General features: G+C 24.5%; 3 protein-coding genes and 1 long non-coding RNA gene across 5 annotated transcripts; 2 read left to right on the forward strand and 2 right to left on the reverse strand.

The window, feature by feature from the left end:
• The first annotated feature begins 3,155 nt into the window (after positions 1 to 3,155).
• LOC114129596 (acidic leucine-rich nuclear phosphoprotein 32 family member B-like) lies at positions 3,156 to 6,150 on the forward strand. Its single transcript, XM_027994391.2, has 4 exons — positions 3,156 to 3,356; positions 3,950 to 3,999; positions 5,282 to 5,561; positions 5,623 to 6,150. Exons 2-4 carry the CDS (start codon positions 3,950 to 3,952, stop codon positions 6,037 to 6,039), a joined length of 747 nt encoding a protein of 248 aa, XP_027850192.2. The 5' UTR covers positions 3,156 to 3,356; the 3' UTR covers positions 6,040 to 6,150.
• Positions 6,151 to 7,348: 1,198 nt separating this feature from the next.
• LOC114129590 (zinc finger protein 845-like) lies at positions 7,349 to 11,007 on the reverse strand. Its single transcript, XM_050200691.1, has 5 exons — positions 10,826 to 11,007; positions 10,125 to 10,235; positions 9,950 to 10,060; positions 9,771 to 9,881; positions 7,349 to 9,702 (listed from the first exon to the last, which is right to left on the reverse strand). The coding sequence occupies exons 2-5, from the start codon at positions 10,205 to 10,207 to the stop codon at positions 7,791 to 7,793; spliced, it is 2,217 nt and encodes a 738-aa protein (XP_050056648.1). The 5' UTR covers positions 10,208 to 10,235; positions 10,826 to 11,007; the 3' UTR covers positions 7,349 to 7,790.
• Positions 11,008 to 13,932: 2,925 nt separating this feature from the next.
• Positions 13,933 to 18,001, forward strand: LOC114129592 (serendipity locus protein alpha). The gene is made up of 10 exons (XM_027994386.2): positions 13,933 to 14,474; positions 14,571 to 14,744; positions 14,828 to 15,091; positions 15,161 to 15,298; positions 15,400 to 15,577; positions 16,574 to 16,776; positions 16,836 to 17,022; positions 17,077 to 17,238; positions 17,340 to 17,588; positions 17,673 to 18,001. Exons 1-10 carry the CDS (start codon positions 14,364 to 14,366, stop codon positions 17,828 to 17,830), a joined length of 1,824 nt encoding a protein of 607 aa, XP_027850187.2. The 5' UTR covers positions 13,933 to 14,363; the 3' UTR covers positions 17,831 to 18,001.
• Positions 18,002 to 21,757: 3,756 nt separating this feature from the next.
• Positions 21,758 to 23,422, reverse strand: LOC114129589 (uncharacterized). Of its 2 annotated transcripts, XR_007604098.1 has the most exons (4): positions 23,157 to 23,422; positions 22,887 to 23,090; positions 22,339 to 22,446; positions 21,758 to 22,275 (listed from the first exon to the last, which is right to left on the reverse strand). It is a non-coding gene; the product is annotated as an uncharacterized LOC114129589 (long non-coding RNA). The 2 variants fall into 2 exon arrangements; XR_003592851.2 differs by lacking the exons at positions 21,758 to 22,275; positions 22,339 to 22,446 and having other exon boundaries at positions 22,710 to 23,090.
• Positions 23,423 to 23,873: the final 451 nt, after the last annotated feature.

Below are 23,873 nucleotides of genomic sequence, written 5' to 3' on the forward strand. Positions count from 1 at the left end.
GTGTTAAGTTTAACAGGTAGGTAAGTACCTACATAATACATTGTTAAACCAATTCAAAGAATAAAATTAAGAATATTTAATTGAAGCATTACCCCATACCCGCAGACCGTATGTCCATATTGCCTTTTTTTTTCGGGTTGGAATCGACGACCGGGAGGGGACCGCTTTCGCATTACTTCCTCCATAAGTCCATATTGCCTATTGGTTTGAGTATAAACTTTTGTACTTAGATAAGAATTTTGCTACCCGTGGATGTGGAGCCGTATTTATTATTGCATAATACAGTTTTTAGTTAGACGATTATTTAGGAATAGTATTTTAGTTGATGATGAGCTTAAGTTAGTCTTTGGTTGAGTGTTAGACGTTAGACAAAATATTTAACAGTAGGAGAGAAAGAAATGGTAGTATAGGTACCATATAGAGAAACATTATATTAGGATACAGAACCTGTCTCATGTCTGAGGGTGATGATATAGTATGAATAGATTTGCTTTGTTTGACTTTAAAACGCTTTTTGGTAAGCCAATTTTCCATAAGGACAAGGTGATTTTGTAGATTTTTAGAGGCAATGAGAGGATCATTGTTGAATGGAAATTATCGCTTTATCATCGGCATAGTCTGCAGCTATTGACATATTAAAGTGATAGTCGGTCAGAAACATAAGTGTTATATTTATATAGGAAGAATAATAAATAAAATGTTGTCTCAAGGAACACCGGTCTATAACTAGACCAGGAACTAGGAAGTTTATTTGGTGTAGGGACTATAATATTATGGTTGAAATTAAAAATGCTGAAAATTGTGAAAAATATAAAGCAAGTCTATAAGGATTAGGTGCCTACCTTGTATATGTGTAAGATATAGACACTGTTTTTTTTTGGGTGACTTATGACACCCACTTCCGTAGTTATAAAATAGAAGCCATTATATATGATTTATGAATCAAAGACAACTTTTTTGAAAGGCGTGTTTTATATAATTTGGTGTGAATGGTTTGACTGTGAGAGAGAGAGAGAGAGAGAGTATGTGGAGACTGGAGAATTTAGAAATACTTCAAGTTCAACCATACTCAAATTAGCATCCTATTACTTAATACCAGGGGCGTCATTTCAGTTTTTTTTTTTGGGTGTGCCATTTTGAAATTTCACCTGGCCATATAAAAATAGAGCGGATCTACGAATAAATGGTACATTATTTCAGCAGGCCAATTGAGAATATTTTAAATGTAAGGGGTACAACCACACACCCTGACCCCCCCCCCCAAATGACGCCCCTGCTTAATACTTATATCAAGGTGTGGCTGAAATGTGTTAGATAGAAATAGCTTCAAAAATTCAGACTTTTCAGAGTAGGACTTGTAGGAAGAAGCAAAACTGCCATTAGATTTGTTTAATTAAAATATTTAGTGCTTAATAACGTAGTGTTTGTTTTGTTACTTAGTCTTCGGATGAAAGATTACATAGGTTAGGTAGTTTTGCAAGGTTATAGATTTAAATTTGACAAGAATTTTTTTTAGGGAATTGGATAAATGATTATAGTCGGTGGGAAAGAAGATGAATACAGTGAAAGTGCTCTAACTCTTCACTTTTCGGCAATTTCAGTAGGTACCTAAGTACTCAAGAAGCAAATCAAGGTTGAAAGGAGCTAAGTTGGTGCTTTAACCGACCAGACAACTATTTACTGTTTGAATGATATAATAAGTTAAATATTTTTATAAATCTGTGTTATTGTTTTTACCAATTAAATACATTTATAATTATTAATTATGTACTTTGTTTAATTGAGCATTACTACATTAACATTATAGTAGGTACATTATAGTACCTATCTATAGTCTATAGGTATACCGTATACCTATTATAGATAGGCACTGCGACGTAGGTATTGTTAATTGTTATGGTTTATAGAAAGTTTTCATTAATATTTATGATACCTACCTAATTATCTGTTAGAAAGTTATTCACTATCACTAATATTTTTTAAATATTTTTAGTTATATAATTATAAGATATATAATCTATAATTTTTGTTTACAAATTACAATACCTACCTACGTTTTTAGGCTCTAAATTTATAATAGCACCAGAAAAACACAATTAATATATGAAGAAATCATCCATTGAGCATTGTTGATAAGTACCTATTAAGCTGTTACTTGCAAAGTTCACGATTGTTAAAATTGTTTTTATTTTTACCAACTATATATTGATTATTGGAGTAGGTAATGACAATATTATTATGCATCGTATTTTTGTGAAATAGGTAAACACAAACAAGTGTATTATGTGTAGGAACTATACCTATTTCATTGTTTTTTATATAATAGATATGAATAGGTATTTAAAAAGTTGATTTTTTTAGTACACATAAGTAGGTACTTACTATGTATTGTATTTCATTAACTACCGCATGTACCCATGTCCCATTGATGTTTAAAAACCATCCTATATCTCCTAGGTACCTACTTAATTATTATATGTATGTAGCAACTAGCAAACGTTCTAATATCAAGGAGATATACTTATTAATTATTATAATATAATATACTTTGATCACTATTTGTAGTATTTGTAAAATTACCTAAGAGAAAAAAAATGTTTAAAATATTAATAAAAATTATAACGATACGTTAATTAATAATGAATTGTTTTTGTATTTTCTATGATTAGATAATATTTCTTATGTAAGTTCGATCAGTATATTGTAAATATTAATTTATAGTTTAACGTTATAACTTATAGACCAAGGCTTAAGATTATTTTATATTTAATCGTGATTTTAGATTAGTTATAATGGCTATAAGCACATATTATAATATTATACATAGGTTGTCGAGTTTTGAAGTTCAATAACCTACCTACCCTACGAAATATTACAACGATATTTTTTTTTGTGCACACTTGTTGTACATTTGTTATGTATAGATGATATTATCTACTTAGATAAATTTTAATTAACATTTATTTATAATATTTACTTTACCTTATTTTAAGTATTATAAACCCCTACATTTTTTTTCTGATTACGCGCCTAAAGTATAATTATTAATTAAGTGTGCTTATTGTTTTTCTTCCATTGATATGCATTTATTAGATTTTGCTCCAGGATGCGTCGGTAACCTGTAATTATAACCTAAAATAATCAATACTTTATCGTGGTTCAAACTTCAAAGTAAATGTGTTTATTCAATTTTACTTCATTTCAATTCAAATATCTATGCGGTATTGCGGTGCTAGACTAGAATAGTGTGGTATCCATCAAAAACTTATTAAATCCAATCTTCATTACTATTTAGTTCTACTTATTATTTTTGTTTACTCACTAATAACCTTTTTAATTACCAACTACTATTTAAGGTAAGAAAATGTATGCATAGTATAGGTATAATTACAAATTATATAGTATTAATCATCATGTTACATATTAATATAATAACGTAAAACTAAATGATTTCTATTACAAATTGTATGTATTTCGAACAATTATTTAAAGTCAAATATCGTATGAATTATAGTAGTGTCCAGATTGTATTTAGATCGGAGTAAACTAAAAAAAATCATCAATAATTTTCAAACCTATATTGTATTTTTGATTGTATATGCATGTTTATTTTTATTTTTATAATTCGTAAAAATAAACTTGATTTTTGTTTATGGACATTTTAATTTTTTCAATTTCAATTTTATCCAATACTTATTTATAAATATTTAAAGCTAGATATTTTTAAGCTGATTTAGTTTAATACTAACATCTAGTGAATAAGGTGGGGTCTGGTCCCCATCAAGTCCGTATTAATATTTTATTACGGTTATTTTATGTTATGTTTTATTTCCATAATTCTTATAATTTATTGTATAAAATTATACACTTAAAGTTAACACAATCAAATTATTGGTTTGTAACAATGATTTTTTTGATTTGTAAATTATTGTATATTTTATTGTTTTAGATGAAGCTTAAGACTAATAATTCAGCTAAGAAGCCCGTGAATGCAAACAAGTAATTATAGACTAAGCAAACATTAAGTATTTTGTGATAGTATTGATAATTGGTTGAATATGAATACAAATAAAAAAACAATTTTTATAAATATGTGCGAAGTTAAATTTTGAATTTTTATAGTTATTTTGTATAATTAAATAGCTCTGTTTAAAGCAAATGCCAAAAAATCTTACTTAAAAAAAACTATATTAACTCCATCAGAAATAACTTCCGTGGCGTTAAAAGTTAATGCTAGTGCTATTATGATAATATGTTATTTTTCATATATCAATATGTTTTATCATATACATTGTATAATTTTTTTTTAAATTTTTATTTGATGTTAAAATCTCCATCTAAACTAAATAATTTAACACATTAACTTCCTAAGTAGGTGCTATACCTACTTTAAAAAATACCAAGGATACACTAAAGAGGAAGTAAATATTTTTAAATACTAATATATTCATCTGAATGTTTATCTCTAAATAGCATTTTTATTACCTACCTACCTAGGTTAGGTATTAATATTTTAACATTTTGGTTGATTGAGGTACCTAGTACAGTATACTAAATCTATGTTTATTGGTTACCTATCTTATACATTTATATAATTATATATTTATTGAATAAGTATACAATATTTTTTTAATGAAATACATTTTTACTGTATAACTGTTAATTTAAATTATTATTTTATAGTATTTTCTAGAGAGTATGATTTCAACGATTCACCTAAATTATATGTGTTAATTTTGTTAAATAAATATTTATTATCTGTTAATACTCCCTAGTATTTAATTAATAACTAGATTGATTAGTAGGAAATAAAGAATATTTAAACTGTAAAAAAATAAAACACCAGTAAAGATTTAATAAAAATAATGAAAAATGATAATTCATTTATAATATAAACATGGTATAGATTTAGGAAGACTAAAATCTAATTTTATAATACTATATTGTGTTAAGATTCGAATATATACTGTGTTTAAATTTTATCTTCGCTATATTTATACTATACTTACATATATACTGCTAATTGATTCATAGTGTCAATGTGCCATGCATAATATATAAAAAAAAAAATTTAAAATAACACAAATGACAATTTCTCAATATCCACAAAGCTTAGAATGAATACCTTGTTGAATATACCTTCATGCTAATAAATTAATCAAAATATTATAAGAAACAGATTTTTATATAAATTTTATTTACCTAGAAACCATTATATCTGAAATTCTTTCACATAAAACTATTCCGTATTAATTAATGTGTATTTTGATATAATTTATAGAAATAAGTCTCCGAAAAAACAAGGTAAAGGCGGTGTACAAGTTAGAAAAGAAAAGTCAAAAGATATTGTCAAGCCAACTGTTTTGAAAAAAGAAGGAGAAAAAGTTAAAGTAGAAACACCTCCCAATCCTGAAAAATTGGCTTTACAAGGGTTATGGGCTAAAGCTATTCAAAATGTTTCAAATTTGACAAACCTTTCTGACGAAGAGAGTAGTATTGCTAAGCTATTAGGAGATTACAAAAATAAATCTTCTGTTCCGCAAAAGAAAATTAAATTGAAAGTAATACTAATTTATATTAACAATCATTATTTTTTTTATAATATTTTAAATATTTTTTCAGAATATGATTACAAAAGGATTTTCTAAATTTAAGGATACTAGTGATGAAGTGTTAGATGGACTCTATGAAAAATTAATTAATGAATTCAAAGCTGTTGGTGGTAACGTAGATAATATAAATAAAAAACCAGATAGAGCTCCAAAATCTAAAAAAGAAGAAGTTTCTAATGATGAAGAAATTGATGATGATGAAGTTGAAGATGAAGTTGATGACGATGATGATGAGATTGAAGGTCTTGAAGTTGATGATGATGAAGATGAAGATGAAGATGATGAAGAAAGCGAAGAAGAAAAACCTAAACCCAAAGGTAAAGGTGCTTTCAAAAATGGTAAAAGTCAACCAAATAATGGAAAAAATGGTTCAAAATTCAAAGGTGGCAAAGTACAAAAAAATAAGAAGTTTGGTAAGAAAAAGTAATTTTTGTAGTTTGTAATCTTTACATTTTTGACTTTTGTATGATTTTTCAACTTTGTAACTATAATTTTACAAATATTTAATTATAATAAATATTACTATTTATAAATTCAATTTTATTCTTTCATTTTTTTGGTTAGTTGGATATTTTTATATATTTTAATGGTATTCATAATAATTTATTGAATTGTTTTTATTTAAAATTTTGTGTCTGAAGGTTAGACACATTTAGGTGCTTGGATTATACAAAAATGTACACTTCACTAGTATTAACTTTAACTTGATGTTGTTTGTTAACATTTAAAGTTAAAGTTAAAATTTTAATATTTAGTGGATAGTGTGAATTTTTTTTTAATTATCTGTTTTTATCAACACAATTTAATACGAAATAGTTAAATAGATAAGATTGCTTAAATCTATTTTTAATATAATAAAAATTCATACTGTTATTATTTTGATGTCAGTAAAAAACTGTATTATATTTGTTATTTCAATGATGAAATGTTTTTGGAATATGAATAATGTTCTAACAAATACAAATTATCATTTGAGTGTTGTATGTCTTCCTCGACCACTGCAAGATGTTTATGAATTGTTGATAATTATTATCGATAGGTGTAATAATTTGTATAAGTGCCACTTGGCTGGAATTTAAGAGAAAGGAATGTGTGCGTGATCTTAAATTAAATTTTTAGCTCTACTCATTGTACTCTTATTCCAAAAACAGTTTAGTATCAGTATGTGTATTAAGGTTCCATCTAACTTAGATAAGACATATTTTATTATGTCCTTTCCTTAATTCCTTCTTTAATCTTTTTACTTAGTATAGTTTATATTGTACTTGTTTACCAATGATAAAAAAAATAAAAATAACCTAACCCGAATACAATTCATTATTATTGGTTTGGAATATGCGAGATGTTAAAATGTTTTCCTAAATTACTATTTAGTTGTCAACAAAATATTTTTTAGATGCTTATTTCGTGTTACCGTCAAAAGGTATGTGAATTGAATTATCCTTAGTCATAATTTTACAGATCAGATATTTAATGTTATGTATAAATATACAACTGGGATAACTACAAGCCACAAGGTAAGACAAAGACATTAAAGAGCTAGATGAAAAATGAAAATTTATCTGAATATACTTAATAATAGTAGTGTTAATAATGTCATAACATAACAATTAAAACAATTAAAAATGAAAATTGTATATAACAGAATGAATAAATGTAACATAACAATTATTTTCGTTGTAACGTATCCATTGAATCCCTATAGTTATGTTGGATTACAAATTAAAAACAATTACAGAACATTCTTTATTTTACTTTTAATAATAAATTATACATAAATATATAATACAATTTTGTTTTTCCAATTTCTCTACTATAGACCAAATTATTTAGGGATCAGTATTTAGTGAAAGATAAAATATCATGTATAATCTGATACCTTCAGAAAACTTATAATTAGGTAGCTAATTTTAATCTCTAGACTGATTGTTTTATTACTATATGAGAGAAAAATTGACTTATAATCAATATAAATTTAATTAATGAATATAAATCTGATAAAGTATGTTGTAATATTATGGTACATAATTTTTAAACAAAAATGTATAATATGTTACGTCTTATTTCTATGCATACAATAACTTAAACTAACTAATAGTATTACAAATATATATAATGGTTGATTACATAATCAAGACTTATAAAAAACCATATATGTACATACTATTTAATGTAAATTTAGTAATGAGTTTCTAGAATATGAGCAAAAATTTGTGTTTGACTAAAAAAACTTTTCATACAAAGATCACATTTATATTCTTCGTCCCTGTACATTTCTTGTTTTGTAGTATTTATTTCATTGTTGACATTGCATGTAAGAGGCGGATTTTTTTCATAATGAGTGTGCCTTTTTATGTGTTCATTAAGACTAGTTAAACACTTAAATGATATTTTACAAATATCACAGTCAAAGAGTTCATTGTTTTTTTGATGCATGTATCTGTAGTGTCTTTTGAGTGAAGAAACATTATTAAAGACTTTAAAACAATATTTGCATGTAGATGACTTACACATATGAGTCATTAAAATATTCTGGTCACGAAATAATTCATTGCATAAATCACATTTAATAAAATGTTCATTTTCTTGTGGTTTCTTGTTGTTTAGGGATGATTTTTTAACATTCTTATTGTTCTGATGTGTTCTTAGATGTCTATTTAATGACTTTGCATGATAGAATGATTTATTACACACTTTACAATTAAAATACGTTTTTTTAGTATATTGTCGATTTGTACGCATATCTAAAGTTGTCAGTTGAAAATAGCTCAAATTTTTTTCTAGACGTTTTTCTTTAGCATGTTTTCTTTTATGGAATGATAATGATGACATCTGAGTATAAGATTTTTGGCATATACTACATTTAAAAAGCTTGTAGGGTTTTAAATGGATATTTAAATTTGATGTATCTGGAAACCATTTACCACAAAAATTACATCTAAATGGTTTTTCTCCTGTGTGCGTTCTTTCATGAGATAAGTAAAGAGAACATTTTGAAAATGTTTTAGGACAGAACTGGCATTTAAAATTATTAATTCCAAGATGCCATCCATAATGCTGTTGTAGCCTATGAGTTGTTGTGAATGATTGGGGACAGACATCACATTTGCAACAGTTTTTTGTTAAACACAAAATATAGTCCCGTGAAGAATCACATAAATTTGTACATTCATCGCAACTATATTTGGAATAATCTTCTTGATGATTTTCAAAAATATGAGCTATTATTTCCGAACGTTTATGAAATACTTCTGAACATCTTGAGCATTCATAATTTTGAGATGAATTGTAGAAGTTGTTGGTGCGTTTTAATACATTAGAATTTAAGTACTTATGACGAGTATTGTGTTGATCGATACTTTTTAAACAGTGTATTTTTTTATGATTTGTTAAAGTTGACTGCTTAAAGAATTGTTTATGACATATATTGCAATTAAATTTATGAATAATTTTATGTTTTTCTAAAGCGTTTATGGTTTTATAAGATTTATGACATTTAAAACAGTTAAATAGTTTATTCTTTGGAAAAATACACCTGTGAGCTTTTAAAACAGATAATTTAGTAAATTTCTGCCCACAAGATTTACATTTCCATGTATACTTTTCTTTAAGATGTTGATTATTGCCACATGTAACACTATTTAATATTGAACATATATTACATAAATTATTATCTTTAGTATGCAATATTTGTTGCCTTTTTATTAATTTGTAATTTGTAATTACATTTTGACAAATTCTGCATTTGTAGGTTATAGCTTTCATATTAGTAGTTTCTAAATTACTTACATTTTTGAAAAATGACATTGGATTATCAGAATTGTCGCATAAATTATAATGTGGGCTCTTGAGTTCAAAATCAAAAGGACTGTCTGGAAAGCATAAACTAGTTCTAAAATGTTCAATAATCGCAATACGCCTAAGAAATATTTTTCCACAGATATCACACTCATATTTCTTTATTGGTGTATCTATTTTACTTAGTTTTTTGGATTGGCAATCAATTGATTCAGATTGTTGAACTTTACAGCTATCAATTGGAAGCAATACATTTGCTATTGATGAAAGAGGTAATTCATAATCTGAGCAACTATAATTTAAATAAAAATAATTGTTAAATAACTAATATTAAAATAATAAATATTATATTAAATTTACTTTTCGTTGTCAGATAAAATATCATCTAAATTGATTTTTTGATGCTTTGGAAATTTGTGATTATCATTAAAAATGGATATTGATGAAAGATGTAACTCGTTTTCAGAGTCACTAAAATGTAAACAAAACAATCATTAATATTAAAAGGTTTTAAATAATATTTTTAATGTTATGTATACTTTTTTATGTTAGATTGAATATTATCCAATATAATATTATCTTGCCATTTTCCAGTATTAGTGTTATTAGTAGTAACTATTGACGAAAGAGGCAATTCATTATCTGAATAACTAAAATTCAAACAAAGCAATGATTAATAAATTATTAAAATCAAAATTATGTAATAAAACTCACTTTTCTATGTCAGATTGAATTTCGTCTAATACAATTTCTTGCCATTTTTCAGAAACGACGTTGTTGTTATTAGAATTCAACATGATTTTTTAGTATTTTAATTAAATAAATCTAAAATAGTTAAATAGATAAATAAATAAATAATTAACATTTAATTTTGGTGTAAAATAATATATTTCAGGTTTTCAATAAAAATGTTATTATCAAAGTCGATATGCAGTTATATACTTTTGATAGCATCTAAGTATTTTTATATTTATTATTAAAACATTAATATTGCAAATACAACTTGTATTCTCATAAATATTAAATAATTTCTGCTTTTAAAATTAATAAAAAGTTATATAAGAACTTATTAACAGATCAGTAAAATTGATAATTTTACTAAACAATTTATTTGAATAGATTGAAATTTTTGAAGATATATTTCATAATCTATTAATTTTACAGATTATAAATAAATCAATATAATGTAGTAGGTATATTAAAAAATATACAATTTAAAAATTTAAAACAATAAATTACATTAATAATAAATTTAATTAGATTCCTGAAGATCGTAGATAGATAATAAACATGCAAGTAGAAAAAAAAATGTTAATTGTATTTTATACTTAACTACTTAACCAAATAAATCAATGAACTATTTATAAAATTAACAAATAGTACATTTTCATCATTCTACTTGTAGACATACTTACATAAAAAAAAAATTCATGTATTTCTTAAAAAAACATGTATACACCAATAAAACAATATCAATATTTCTATCATACTTATAAAATTATAACAAGAATTAAAAAAAACTGAAAACAGTATTTATTACCACTCAATAAATATTTTATAAAATACATCTTAAATAATATCTAAATATTGCAATAGCTTAACTCTGTCTTCTGAGTACTGATAACAACAAATTAGGTGTGATAGAAATAATATTTTCAATCTCATTCATTATAATATATATATGTATATATGAAAATTTTTTAAATTTGTAACTTATGATAATAAAAGTTACACAATTAAAAGTTTATTTTATTGCCTATTAATCTATACTAGTTATATTGCAAATTTCTAGCTTTGTGTTTGATAGAAATATTTGTAATTTTATTTAATATGGAAAAATGTAGATATCTAGTTATATTACTATTTAGCTAAAAAGTTTCAAATTAAAGTTACACAGAACATAAATATTTATATACTGAAATAAGTGTTTTAAATAGTTAGGTACCTAGAAGAATCAATTATGTAAATTGTAATGAAATAATTCAAATCATACTTGAAATTATGATGCTTACGATTAAAGTATCAATTTAAAGATTACAATTATTCACAATAATATAATGGTAGAATAATATTAAATTTTATTAGGACAATTTTATTATGTTTTATTTGATTGTAATTGAATATATTATGAATAAGATTTTTAATTATCTATAATTCATCATTATATACTGAAAAATCTCACTACACCATAAAAGTATATAGTTTATATACAATTAAAAAGAAAACGAATAATTATAGTTTTTTCACTAAAACTTACTTAATAATTTATAAACTATTTTTTAAGCAGTAAAATATAAGAATGTTTCACATTTTTTATTAATGCATTTAGTACAGTATACAAAAGATAGTGTTAAAAAGAAAAATATCATCATAAATAAATAATTGATAAATTATATGACATAGAAAAGAAGGGGTCTGAATTGGCAATAGACACACAATGACAAAATGATTCATTTAACCCATAAATAGTTGAGAAAATATATAGAGTAAAAGTAACATGGTGACAAGTAAAGAGCAGAGATATAAAAAGGAATTAAAGAGAGTAGGCAAGGTGAGTTAATTTACCGTTTAATTATTTTATAAGACATTTAAAGTTAATAACATGCCTACTATCTGCTAATGTATCCAGATTGAGATGTTTGAGTACTGGTGAATAGTTATAAAGACATTCAATTTTAAGTACATGACTGTCATATTTCAAAACTTATTTTGTAATCGTCAAACATTACTCTGTTACATACAGTAAGTACTAGGATTTAAATGATAGAATAATATTCTAAAATTAGCCCAACTAGTGAGCAGTACAAGGCCTTAAGGAGAAATGCTAGTTTAAACTCATTTATAATATGTTTAATAACACTCAATGGCTAATAGTATAGATGTATTGAATATTTCTATGTAGGTATTCATTATATTCTAATTTACTTTTAGTATTAATATATTCAATGACGGTCTGTATTGTTACAATGTCACTGTTTTTAAACTTATGTTGTTTACAAATATTGGCTTTATATAGTTAGGATAACAGAAAATGTAAGAAATATAATAATCTTTAAGTCCAGAAACTAATATGGTAAAGTAACAATCTGTTAAATAAATACAATATTAATAATCGATATTATTCTTAAACCCAACTTTACTTAAAATCCACAAAACAGCAGACCTTAACGTTTTTATTAATAGTCCATTATTAAATTAATTTTGCATATATTATGAACTAAGTAAAAATAATAGAATTAACTAATATGTATTCATAAAAAAGATTAACTAAAAATTAAATAATTTTATCTATAGGCTTGCAGTCCTCTAACAATGATTTAGTATTTTAGCAACCAGTTTAATTATATTCATTCTTTTTAAGTAAAACTATAATCGACCATACTTACTGCTAAACAAATTATACACAATTAACGCAAACTAATATTTTTTTTTAATTACTTTTAAAATACTTTGATAGGCAATAACTTTTATAATAATGAATCGAATTATAATAAAATATTTGATTCAAATGTATTTATTTTACCAAATTATGTCAAATATAAATTGATATCGACAGTGGATACCAAACTAATCTGTATCACTAAAGAATATGCAATATGAGCAGTTAAATGATTTTTATTTAATCCATTTTAATTACAAACATGATAAATTTATACTTTTATTATTCAAATTTGTTCAAGAGTTTTTTTTTATAATTTTTCCCATCAACATATTATTAGTACATTTATAAAAATTTAGTAAATAATAAATATTTAATAACTATCTACTTTACAAATTATCAGCTTAACAAATATAACTTAATAGTAAATAGTTAGATTTTTACCATGAAAATTTAAGTACTGTATTAATATTATAAATATAATATATTTTTATATTTAGATATATTTGAAAAATAGAAAATATAATGAACTTTATTGTTGCAAATTAACATTAAGAAATGAGAATGGAAATTAAAATTTGCAATAGGCATCCTAATTAACCATAACAAACGGACGAACCTAAAATAAAATGTATTTAAATTTGGAATAGATATCTATTTTGTAAAATTTAATTTAATTTCCAGTTGAAATGAAAGAATTGAACAAAAATCGATTAAGGTAACATGTTATAAATTTGTTGTATCTTGGTTAAAGCACAGAGTATTCTGTGGTTAAAACTTAAAGAACAAATTATTGATAACTGAAAAATCGAGATTTTATCTAATTCGTGGTTTTAGACTTATGGTAAGAATGTATGATATTATAGCAAATAAAAGTTTTATTAACAGTTAATAATTAATATTATAAATGGAATATTTGCTTATAGTGCATCGGTTGGTTAACTAAATAAATGTAGATGCTTCTTTATGGAATATACCTAATATAATTTATTTAATATTTCACAAATTATTTGTAGATTGCACGTCATACATAAAAGATTAACAGGTTGTTTACAGTATCTGTATTGTTTTGTTTGTTACTTGGCATCATTAGTATTATTTATCATCCAAAAATATCTTTTTAAGTAATTCCGTAGGCAGTAAATAATAATTTTAATAAGACTAAGAACTAAGAAGTACCTAATCTTTCATGAAAGAATAATTCTAATATTCTATAGATCTATAGGTCTTATAAAACCGCGGTTCTACCTGTCATGGATTATTATCTATGCTACCTGTACGGCTGTACGTCAGTTTACCTACCCATTGTTCTGTGGTATCATATAAGGAACCATGATATAACAAAGTTAGTAACGTGTAATGCGTTTATAATTTACTTTCTAGTTTCTATACATTTATAATTATTAATTTAAATTATTGTGGTGTAACTGTCAATTGAAATTACAAAACAGATTTAAAATTCAAAATCAAATACGATTTTGAGTCTTTGAGCATAGATATTTTTACTATTTTAAAATTTTAACTTCGATGTTTAAACAATTTATATTGTACTAAAAACCGGATTATATATTGTAATGGATGATTTATGTATCAAAGTTGATATAGTTTTAAATGAGTGTTCTAGATATTTATATAATATTGAGAAAAAAGAATTTCATGAATCATCTTTTAAACTAATATTCAAAGTAAGTGGCTTTCAGAACATTTAGTTTTTTCTAGTGTTTTCATTTAACTAAATTTACATAATTTATACAAATAAAAACAAATACAAATATTTACAGGATTTAATTAATGGACCACTCCTTTGTTTTGTAAAATCTATTCAAGTATTTTTAAAAACATTTAAAAATCAAAATGTTTACATGCTTTGTGTATGTTTAAGTCAAATTCGGAAATGTCTCCTTCTATATGAAATATCAATATCAGAACAAACTACTATTCTACATTTTGAAAAGGTAATCAAGCTTTTTGTTATTAAGTATTTATTTTATAGGTATTTAATATTAATAAATGTATAATATGTATTTATTTATATAAGATTTTAAGCAAGTACATAATCAAGCGGATTCAAAAATGTTTTTATAAGTTGGAAGAGTGTTTGGAAATGATAGAAATACCTGATTTAGATGAACATCCAGGAAAATTCATTGATCAAATGAATATTGTGTTAAATTCATTAAACAATAGGGATAATTTTGAACTTATTAAACCAAATGTAAATAAAATTTTATTTCAAGCAATAACTATTGCTAAAGTTGCAGATGAAATAGATAACTTAGAAATAACATCTTCATCTAAACATGTAAATATTTTTCATAATTAAATAATTTGTAATATTTTAATATTTATCCCATTTTAAATATTATTAAAGGTTTTAACAGCGATTCAACAAATTGAAAAAGTTAATATCAATGATACTGATAGTTTTTTCCAATTTGATTATTTATCATCTTCATTATCTATTCTTGAAAGACGGATTAATACAACTGTTTTGCATCTTATTTCTAAGGTATGGTATATGAATTATAAGATAATTACTAACATTTTTATACAATTTTTTTATTACTTACTAATTAATTAATTATTTTCTGTATATTATTAACATTTTAGATTTTTAATGATCCATTTTATATAATTAAAAAACTGGTTAGAAAGTGTGGTGAATCTGTTGACACACAACTAAGAAATTCATCAGATTTATCAAGTTTGATTTGTGATTTGGATAAATATACCGACGAATTAATTCAGGTTGGACTATTTTCTGTAGCCTGTTGTAAAAATGATGAATGTAAGTTATAAATTAATACTTATTAGTTCAAGTATAAACAAGGTGAACCATTTAAATAATTATACTCGTTATATAAAAAAGTATAGTTTTTTAGAAAAAATATATTAAATTTAATTTATATACTGATTAATGTATAGTTAACTCAAACTTCTATAACGCAAATTCATTAATACCTTAAACTTTTTTTTTGGCATCTAGAATTTAATCTATTGTATCTATATTGTATCAATTCGTACATATATTTATATGCCAACTAAATTTAAATTTTTACTAACAAATTGTCATTACACAATAAATTTCATCAATAATAAAATAGGAACTATAAATAACCAGATAGTATATTGTGTTAAACGAGTTTACATATTCGATTAGATTAGACTAGCTTTTTGACTGTGACCGATAAAAACAAATATGGTCGAAATGCAATTGGTAAAACGATGCATTTTATTAGCAGTCGAAAACAGACATCCTAGAATTTCCGTGAGAGTATGGAGGGAGGGAGACTATCACACCTTGAATTCACACCTGGTTAATTATAATTTATAAATATTTAAAGTTTAGACAAATGGAGTAGTTGATTAACATTTAACGAATGGTATAACCATTCAACTCACCTTGTAATTAGTAAAATTAAAAATAATAACAAAAAAGTAAAAAAATCTTGTTTTTCAGATATAAAAATATGTAAAAACAATAACAACTGAAATAATGAGTATATACATTTAAATTGATCATCTTATATATAATATGAATAGCCTTAACGACAAAACAAAATGTTGTCTTAATTAATTTTAATCTCGATTTTAATTATATACAAATATTTCAATAGTACTTTTATTTCAAAAATGAGTTATTATAGGCAGAGACACTTAATATTGGTGAAAGATTTCTGCAGTCATATTTCTGACTATAAACAGCTTCATGATTAACTTCAATATTTATTTAATGCAATAATTTTTAAATGTTTTATAATTGTATGTTTATAAAATTATTTAGATGTTATACCTTTAAAATCTTGTTTATCAAGCTTAGAACTTTTGGACAGTGATATGGTACCTGCTATTATTGAATTTTATTTGGATCCAACTTCATTGGTAAAGAAGACATTTTTAAAACTGCTAATAAACCATTGGGTTTCTGAAATTTGTGAAATACAAAATCTTTTGGACAAAATCATCGATCCCTTTGCATTTACTCAAGTAATATTTTTAAACTTTAATTTTTATTACTAATATTTAGTTATTTTATTTAAAATTAGACAACAATAGAAACATCTATGAATATTATTGATACTATCTCTAAGAGTAATGCAAATACCAACATGGATTTATATGTCAAGTTTTCAAATGGAATGATTAATTTTTCAAAATTTATGGAAAAAATATTTACTACAGCCCTTTTTGAAAATAAAGAACTTTCTACAACTTTTGAGCAGTTTAAGAATGGTAAAAATATATTTAGGATATATTTTCATAAAAATTAATACTGAAATATTTTAGCTCTGAGAGAGTACAATGCATGTTTAGTCTATAATCAAAGAACAAATGACGGTTATAATGATGAATCAATTAAAAATAAATTACTTAAAAGATGTACAATTGTAATAAAATATTTGAAGAATACTCAAATTTTAATTTCTAATATACTAAATGATAAAAGTTGTAAGTAATATTGTAATTATTCAAAATTATTTTACATTAAAATTGTATGTTTGAATCTATTAATTATAATTTTCTAATTTATTATTTTATTTTTCTATTAGTGTCGGAATTAGAAAATACAAATTATATTTTATCTAAAACAAAACAATCCTCCCCGAATATGTTACAAACTGATAACCCTGATAATAATGAAGATTTGGATTTACTGCTAACAACTATTCAAGTTCAAAAATCATTTTACAATAAATCAGAACGTAAAACTTCAAAAAAAATGTTTCATCAAGATTATGAATGTTTGATATCCGCTAATGAAACAACATATGAGAATGTTGTAACAATGGATCTTACAAGTAAATATTTTAAAATGTATTTTATAATATTTAAAATATTTATAAAAAGTAATATTATATTTTTAATTGTATTATGATTTGCAGAAATTCTTGATAATTTTATTCTCGAGTCATTCAATATAAATAAGGATAATAAATTTACAGTTAATTTATGGGAAGAAATAGGTATTGACAATCCTACAAGAATACAAGATCTAGATAATGTTGATAATAAGATTACAAGTGTTAATGAATTATGTTAAAGCGCTTATTTCTTTTTCTAATAAAATTGTTACAAATATGCTTTAAATCAACATCCTAATTAGTTGTTTGATTTAAAATTTAAATGATAGTTTTATATTTTACATCAAATGTAAAAGCTATTGTAAATATTAAGAATGGTTTAAATAAAATTTAAAATATAAAATAAAATATATTTAGGATTTTTCCATTTATAATTCTTTCATCATTGATTTTAACTAGAAATTTTCTGCAACAACCTTTAAACCTCAGTAAGTATTATATCACAATGTATTTATAAATGTAATTTCTAAAATAATAAAAAAAAATATTTATGTATTTATAAAAATTAAACAATTTATAACTTCTATAAAAGAGAAGAGTTAAATTAGTTTTATTTATATTGTTCTTTACTTCTTTATTATACCTAATGGTTGAATTATTGTGTAATTTACTATTTACAGTGAATTATACAATTTTTAAAAAGTATCATGAAAGTTGAAATTTTGGAAAATAATGTTATCCATAAATTGTTAAAACTTGTCAAATATGCAATAAAATTAAAACATGCAAAATACAATTTTATATTTGAATTTTCCATACTATAAAACTTTTTTGTTTTGTATTCAATGTTTTGCTAAATCTAGGTATATGATGTATATGCAAGTACTATAAGTATCGAAAAATACTGTTATCCCTATGAAATGTTTTGGTCCTTACGTCCGGGTAATATACGATTGTGAATAGAACAATTGCGAACGGACCTTTTCTGGTAACATAATTGCAAAGGTTTTTACCTGACTTTAATTTTGTGGTATTGTCAGATTTGGTGTCAATAACAAACTTTCAAATAATAATTTTAAAAATAATCAAATAGTATTAAAATAAGGGTCATGAAGCTGCTAAAAAAATATTTCTAAACGTGATAATTGTAACATGCCGTTTTCATTTAGGCCAAGCTTGGTGGAGAAAGGTAATATTAAAATCTAATCTTATTTATAAATTAATACACTTTACCACTTTGAAGCATTTTTTATTAATAAAATAAAATATCTACAGATTAATGGAGATTCAAATTTGAGAAATTCATACAAAGATAACAACAATGAATTAGGTCAAAGGGTAAAATTATTTTTCGGTTTACCGTTTTTACCCAGTGAGGAAATTGAAGATTTTAGCATTAATAGCCGAATGCCCCAGTCTAGAAGAAGCTCATGTATTTACAGACTATTTAGTATCGACATATATTGCACCTGATTCATTATTTCCACCATATATTTGGACACAAGAACCCTCAGTAAATCCAAGATATGATTTTAAAATTTTTTAAATTAAATTCTTATTCCTTCCTATGTTAATTTTATTAGTAAATACAAAATCTTTAAGTTTTTTATAATTATTTTTTAGAACTACTAATGGTTCAGAAAGCTTGTAGTTATATCAGTTTTAAAAGAAACACAAGCTCAAACTTTGACAATAATTAATTCAATAAAAAACAATGTACATAATCCTATGTCCAAAAAAGATAAATCTAAAATTGAATTAACTCTACAAAATTATTATGATTATAAAAAAAACAAGGATTTAATTTTATATTTAAGAAAAACTGGACATTTCTACCAATGATAAAATTTAAAAAAAAAATAAAAATGTAGAAACATTTTTTAAAAACTATTATTTGAAATGTATTATTATGTATTATTTTATTTTTTATTCAGAATCCAGATCTATTTATGTATGTATTGTTTTATTTATTTTTCAGTTTCTAATGTAACACTAACATGTGAATTTTTAAAACTAGTATTTTGAATGTATTATATTTTATATTATTATATTATCGACACTTCAAAAAAAAAAAAAAAAATCGAAAATTTCAGTGGTGTATAATAACTCAAAAAAATTCAAAATATTTTGAAAATTTTAATCTATATAGATAAACATTTGATGAAAATTTCAAGTATTTAGGTACAGTGATTAGTTTTTGAGTTACAACCATATAAAAAAATCGATTTGGTCGAAAACTGGTTTTGCGTAAAAATTCCCGTTTTTCCGTAATTTTTTTTTGTTTTTCTCGATTTTTTTAAAAATTTTACTTTAGACTTTAATGCACTTTGCATTTATATTTGTACAACTAAAATTGTTTTAATTAATCAACATTTTAAATATTACATATTATTTTATATAATTTTATTTTAGTTTGTAACAAAGAGTTATTGTTTTAATTGTATTATTAATACCAATAGTTAATATTTAAAATAAAAATAAATGTTTATAATAGATAATAAATAAAAAATAAATAAATGTTTAAAATATTCAAAAATTATACACTCGGCAACGTAGTCTAAATATACGTTCGCAATCGTGTTATAAAAAATTTAAAACGTTCACAATCGTGTTGTACCCTTACGTCCACGGTTTATTACTCAATACATGGCCAGTTCTCTTCCATTAAGCACCTAATCAAAATATGTCCAATTACAAAAAATATCAAAATCATCGGGGAAGAACTCACGTAGATAAAAAAAAAAAAAATGTTACAAGTTACAACAATAGATCGATGCGAAAGCGTTCGAATCAAGTTTGGTAGCGCTGAAAACGTGCAAGTCACGGCAAGCGTTAGCTTTAATACCTTACTATTTGTATTACGAACTGGAAAATGTAGACAATCATTGCATACGTAATTCAGTAATCGACACAACCTACACGGCTACACCTATACAAAAGAAAAAAATCCATCACTAAACCTTTTAACACTTTGTCCTGTTCTCTGACTCCCAATCTCCGATCACGCATCGGTGACATGCCTGATTATCAACCCACAACTTTTGGGGTAACCGGCAGCACAGCCTAACGATACTGACATATACTGTTTAAATATAAAATAGCACGCCATCGAAAACCCGACCAGTGAATAATATATATAATATATTATTATAATTTATATTATACCTAGTATTTATAATCAATTATACAATTCACACATAAAAACATAAGATATGTACAAGGGCCTTCTGCCAAGTTCATTGAGAATAACACTACTTAAAACTGACTTTATTACGAAACACGTTACACACTTATACCTATCATGCTTGTGATTATTCTGATACGAATCGATTATATGTTTAAGATACGAATTCTACTTTAGGACAATGGCCAAATTCTGCACAGATAAACGTCATACCTACATTATGGTTCTACGTTGGATGTTTAAAATAGTTATTATGTATAGTAAATTGATACAGGTAAAAAAGATTAGTGTTTACATAATACTTATAAATAAAATATAATGCATATTGCATATATAAGTAATATTTCTTTGATGAATTAATGCATTTTGTTGGAAGGGAGTTACACACGCAATGTTGTTTCAGTCTTCTATTTTTAGTTACATACATTATACTATTATAGCAAATTTGAATTCAGTTTAACCTATTATAATATTGTTATAGCTTTAATATTAGAGTGAATTTTCAATTTACTAATATTAAAGTTAAGAGTTAGAACATTACTAGTGTCATAGTGTTGACATTTTTTTAATATTTTAATTTTGAAGCAAAATTTAAATATGTAAAATAGTATAAATTGATAATGATAATATTATTAAATGAAAATTTGCTGTTATAATATTATTATGTAAGATTGAGACGACATGTGTGGACTTGACGTTCTCTTAAGATAAACAAAATAAGCAGCTATGGAATTACCGCCGACAGTTAGATCTAATAGAACTTTGTACTTGAAAATTCATAAACATTTTAAATTTCATTGTAGTGTTTTCTGACTACCCAAAAAAGTTAACCAAAAAGTCATTAATTTTCTATGAGTGTTTGAAGTAAAAATTTTTCTTTCATTGAATATTCATCCGTAAAATAATTACCTATTTCTATTCAGTTTAGCATTATCATCAAACTTTTATAATTTGATTTAATTTATTATTAATTGACGGCCGATGGACAATTTTTACAGAAGTAAAATTAATACATATATGATTTATACATAATAGTGTAAAATAACTAACTTTAGGATATATTAAATTAAGTAACATTGATAATTAAAATTAATAAAATTAGGTATGTAAATTAACGTGTTTATTAGTTTGTGTGAAGATGATAGACTCATTTGCAATTTGCTAAACACATTAACCGGTCAATAGGGTTATTATATGACCATATAATGTGCACAAAATATTATTAGTATACGAGATTATTTATATTTTAAATAAATATGATGATAAATCTGTAATAGAACAAATTTTTTTTAACAATTATTACATCGTAATATAAATTTAAGTATGTACAATGCAATATTATATTATGCAAGTCTATCGTGATGTGTTTAGTGTTTTCATGTTTTTGTCTTCACTTCGTTGAAAAACAGTAGGTGCTGTACGAAATATTAAATTGGACTGATAAATTATAAGTATTAAATATCGACGTTCATATAACTTGTATCTTCATTTTTCAGATGACTTTCAAGTAAAAATATTCAATGAATTACTTATGTTTATGTTCTTAGCCAAAAGCATACTTACGAGTATATATTTATATCGAGTTACACCATACACCAACAAATCTACACGTTAATGTAGTGAAATTGCCTGTACATTGCGCCGGATAAGCCGGGTTGTTGAGTAAAATACCTAATTAAAAAGTATAAATCTTATTATTATTACAAAAAAGAACAATAGTTTTTTAAATTTGATTTTTTTAACTTCAACTATAGACGATATTAATTATAGCCTTATAGGTAGTTACAATAGTACCGATCCGCAATCATCATAGTCATAGTACAATTAATTATGTAGGTAGGTGCATTAACACTAATAACTATTTTTTCTCTATATTTATTTTCCGAATATATTGGTATCAATTTGCAAAATTATAACGAATTTTTCCAAAAAACTAACTCACAAAATCATTTATTAAAATAGTTCATAATAAAGTTCAGACTCAACAATAATGAATAGCCGCATATTCAACTAATGAATAACGGCGCGCTCTTCTATCTGTTGGAGAACCTACTGTAACCAGCAGGTACCACGAATGAATGGACTGCTCTATATAAATATTAAATTGTTACCGTGGCGATAATAATAAAAGTTGTGCACGACGCCGGCGAAGAGTAGGTTCTAGTGTTCTATACCGAAGTATCTATATGACTATATCGGCGTCATCAATGCCGATTTTGGTGGTTGAAACTTCTGGACCGTCAACCTTTTAAGTCTGCACTCTGCAGCTGTCGCCTGTTAGTTAAATTAGATTGTCTGCTAATTCGGAATTGTATCTAGAAATTTAACCACTACAATCGTATTTTCGACCCTTTGCTTCCTTAATTTCTTTTATTTTATACCAATATAGTGATATATTGCTTCATCACCAGAAATGCACAATCGCGACTGCGGTCGATTTCCATAGTCACACAGGCTTCTTCCATATTTTTTTCTCTTCTCGACGACGACGATGGTTGTCTGCAATCAGATTATAAACACTATAGGAATATTGGAATAAAATCATGATTTATGACCACAAAAGTGACGTTTGAATTGTAACTGAAAAAATATAATTTATCAGTGTCCTAATCCAATACTCCAAATAAATACAAAAAACTTATACATTTTCTATAAGCTATAAATGTAAAGTAATACACTTATGAGTATAAATGCTGTTTAGTTCTCACAAAATGTGTGTTTAAAAGCACTGAACACAAAAGTCTTATTTCAAAATTCTCACAAATCATTATTTTGGAAGTTAATACCTAGTAATACCTAGTACCTACATAAACTCATAACAAAATAAATAGACTATCTTTACTCAAAATCAATGAATAATGATTTTATTGAATTTAAGTTTAATACTTTCATAACAGTCACCTACTTAATCATGAGGTCCACTCGACAATCTAAAATACAACAAAACAAGTTTTCCCTGACCTATTAATTTTATTAATTGCATGAACTTAAAATTTAAGTTCATCTTGATTAGGTAATTGTACTTTTGTTAAGAAATAAGAGACAAGAAATTAATAAGCAAAATTATGAAGTTAAACTTCAAATTAAACAACTAATAT

This window comes from Aphis gossypii, chromosome 2 (genome assembly GCF_020184175.1).
Source record: "Aphis gossypii isolate Hap1 chromosome 2, ASM2018417v2, whole genome shotgun sequence".
Classification (NCBI taxonomy): Eukaryota; Metazoa; Arthropoda; class Insecta; order Hemiptera; family Aphididae; genus Aphis; species Aphis gossypii.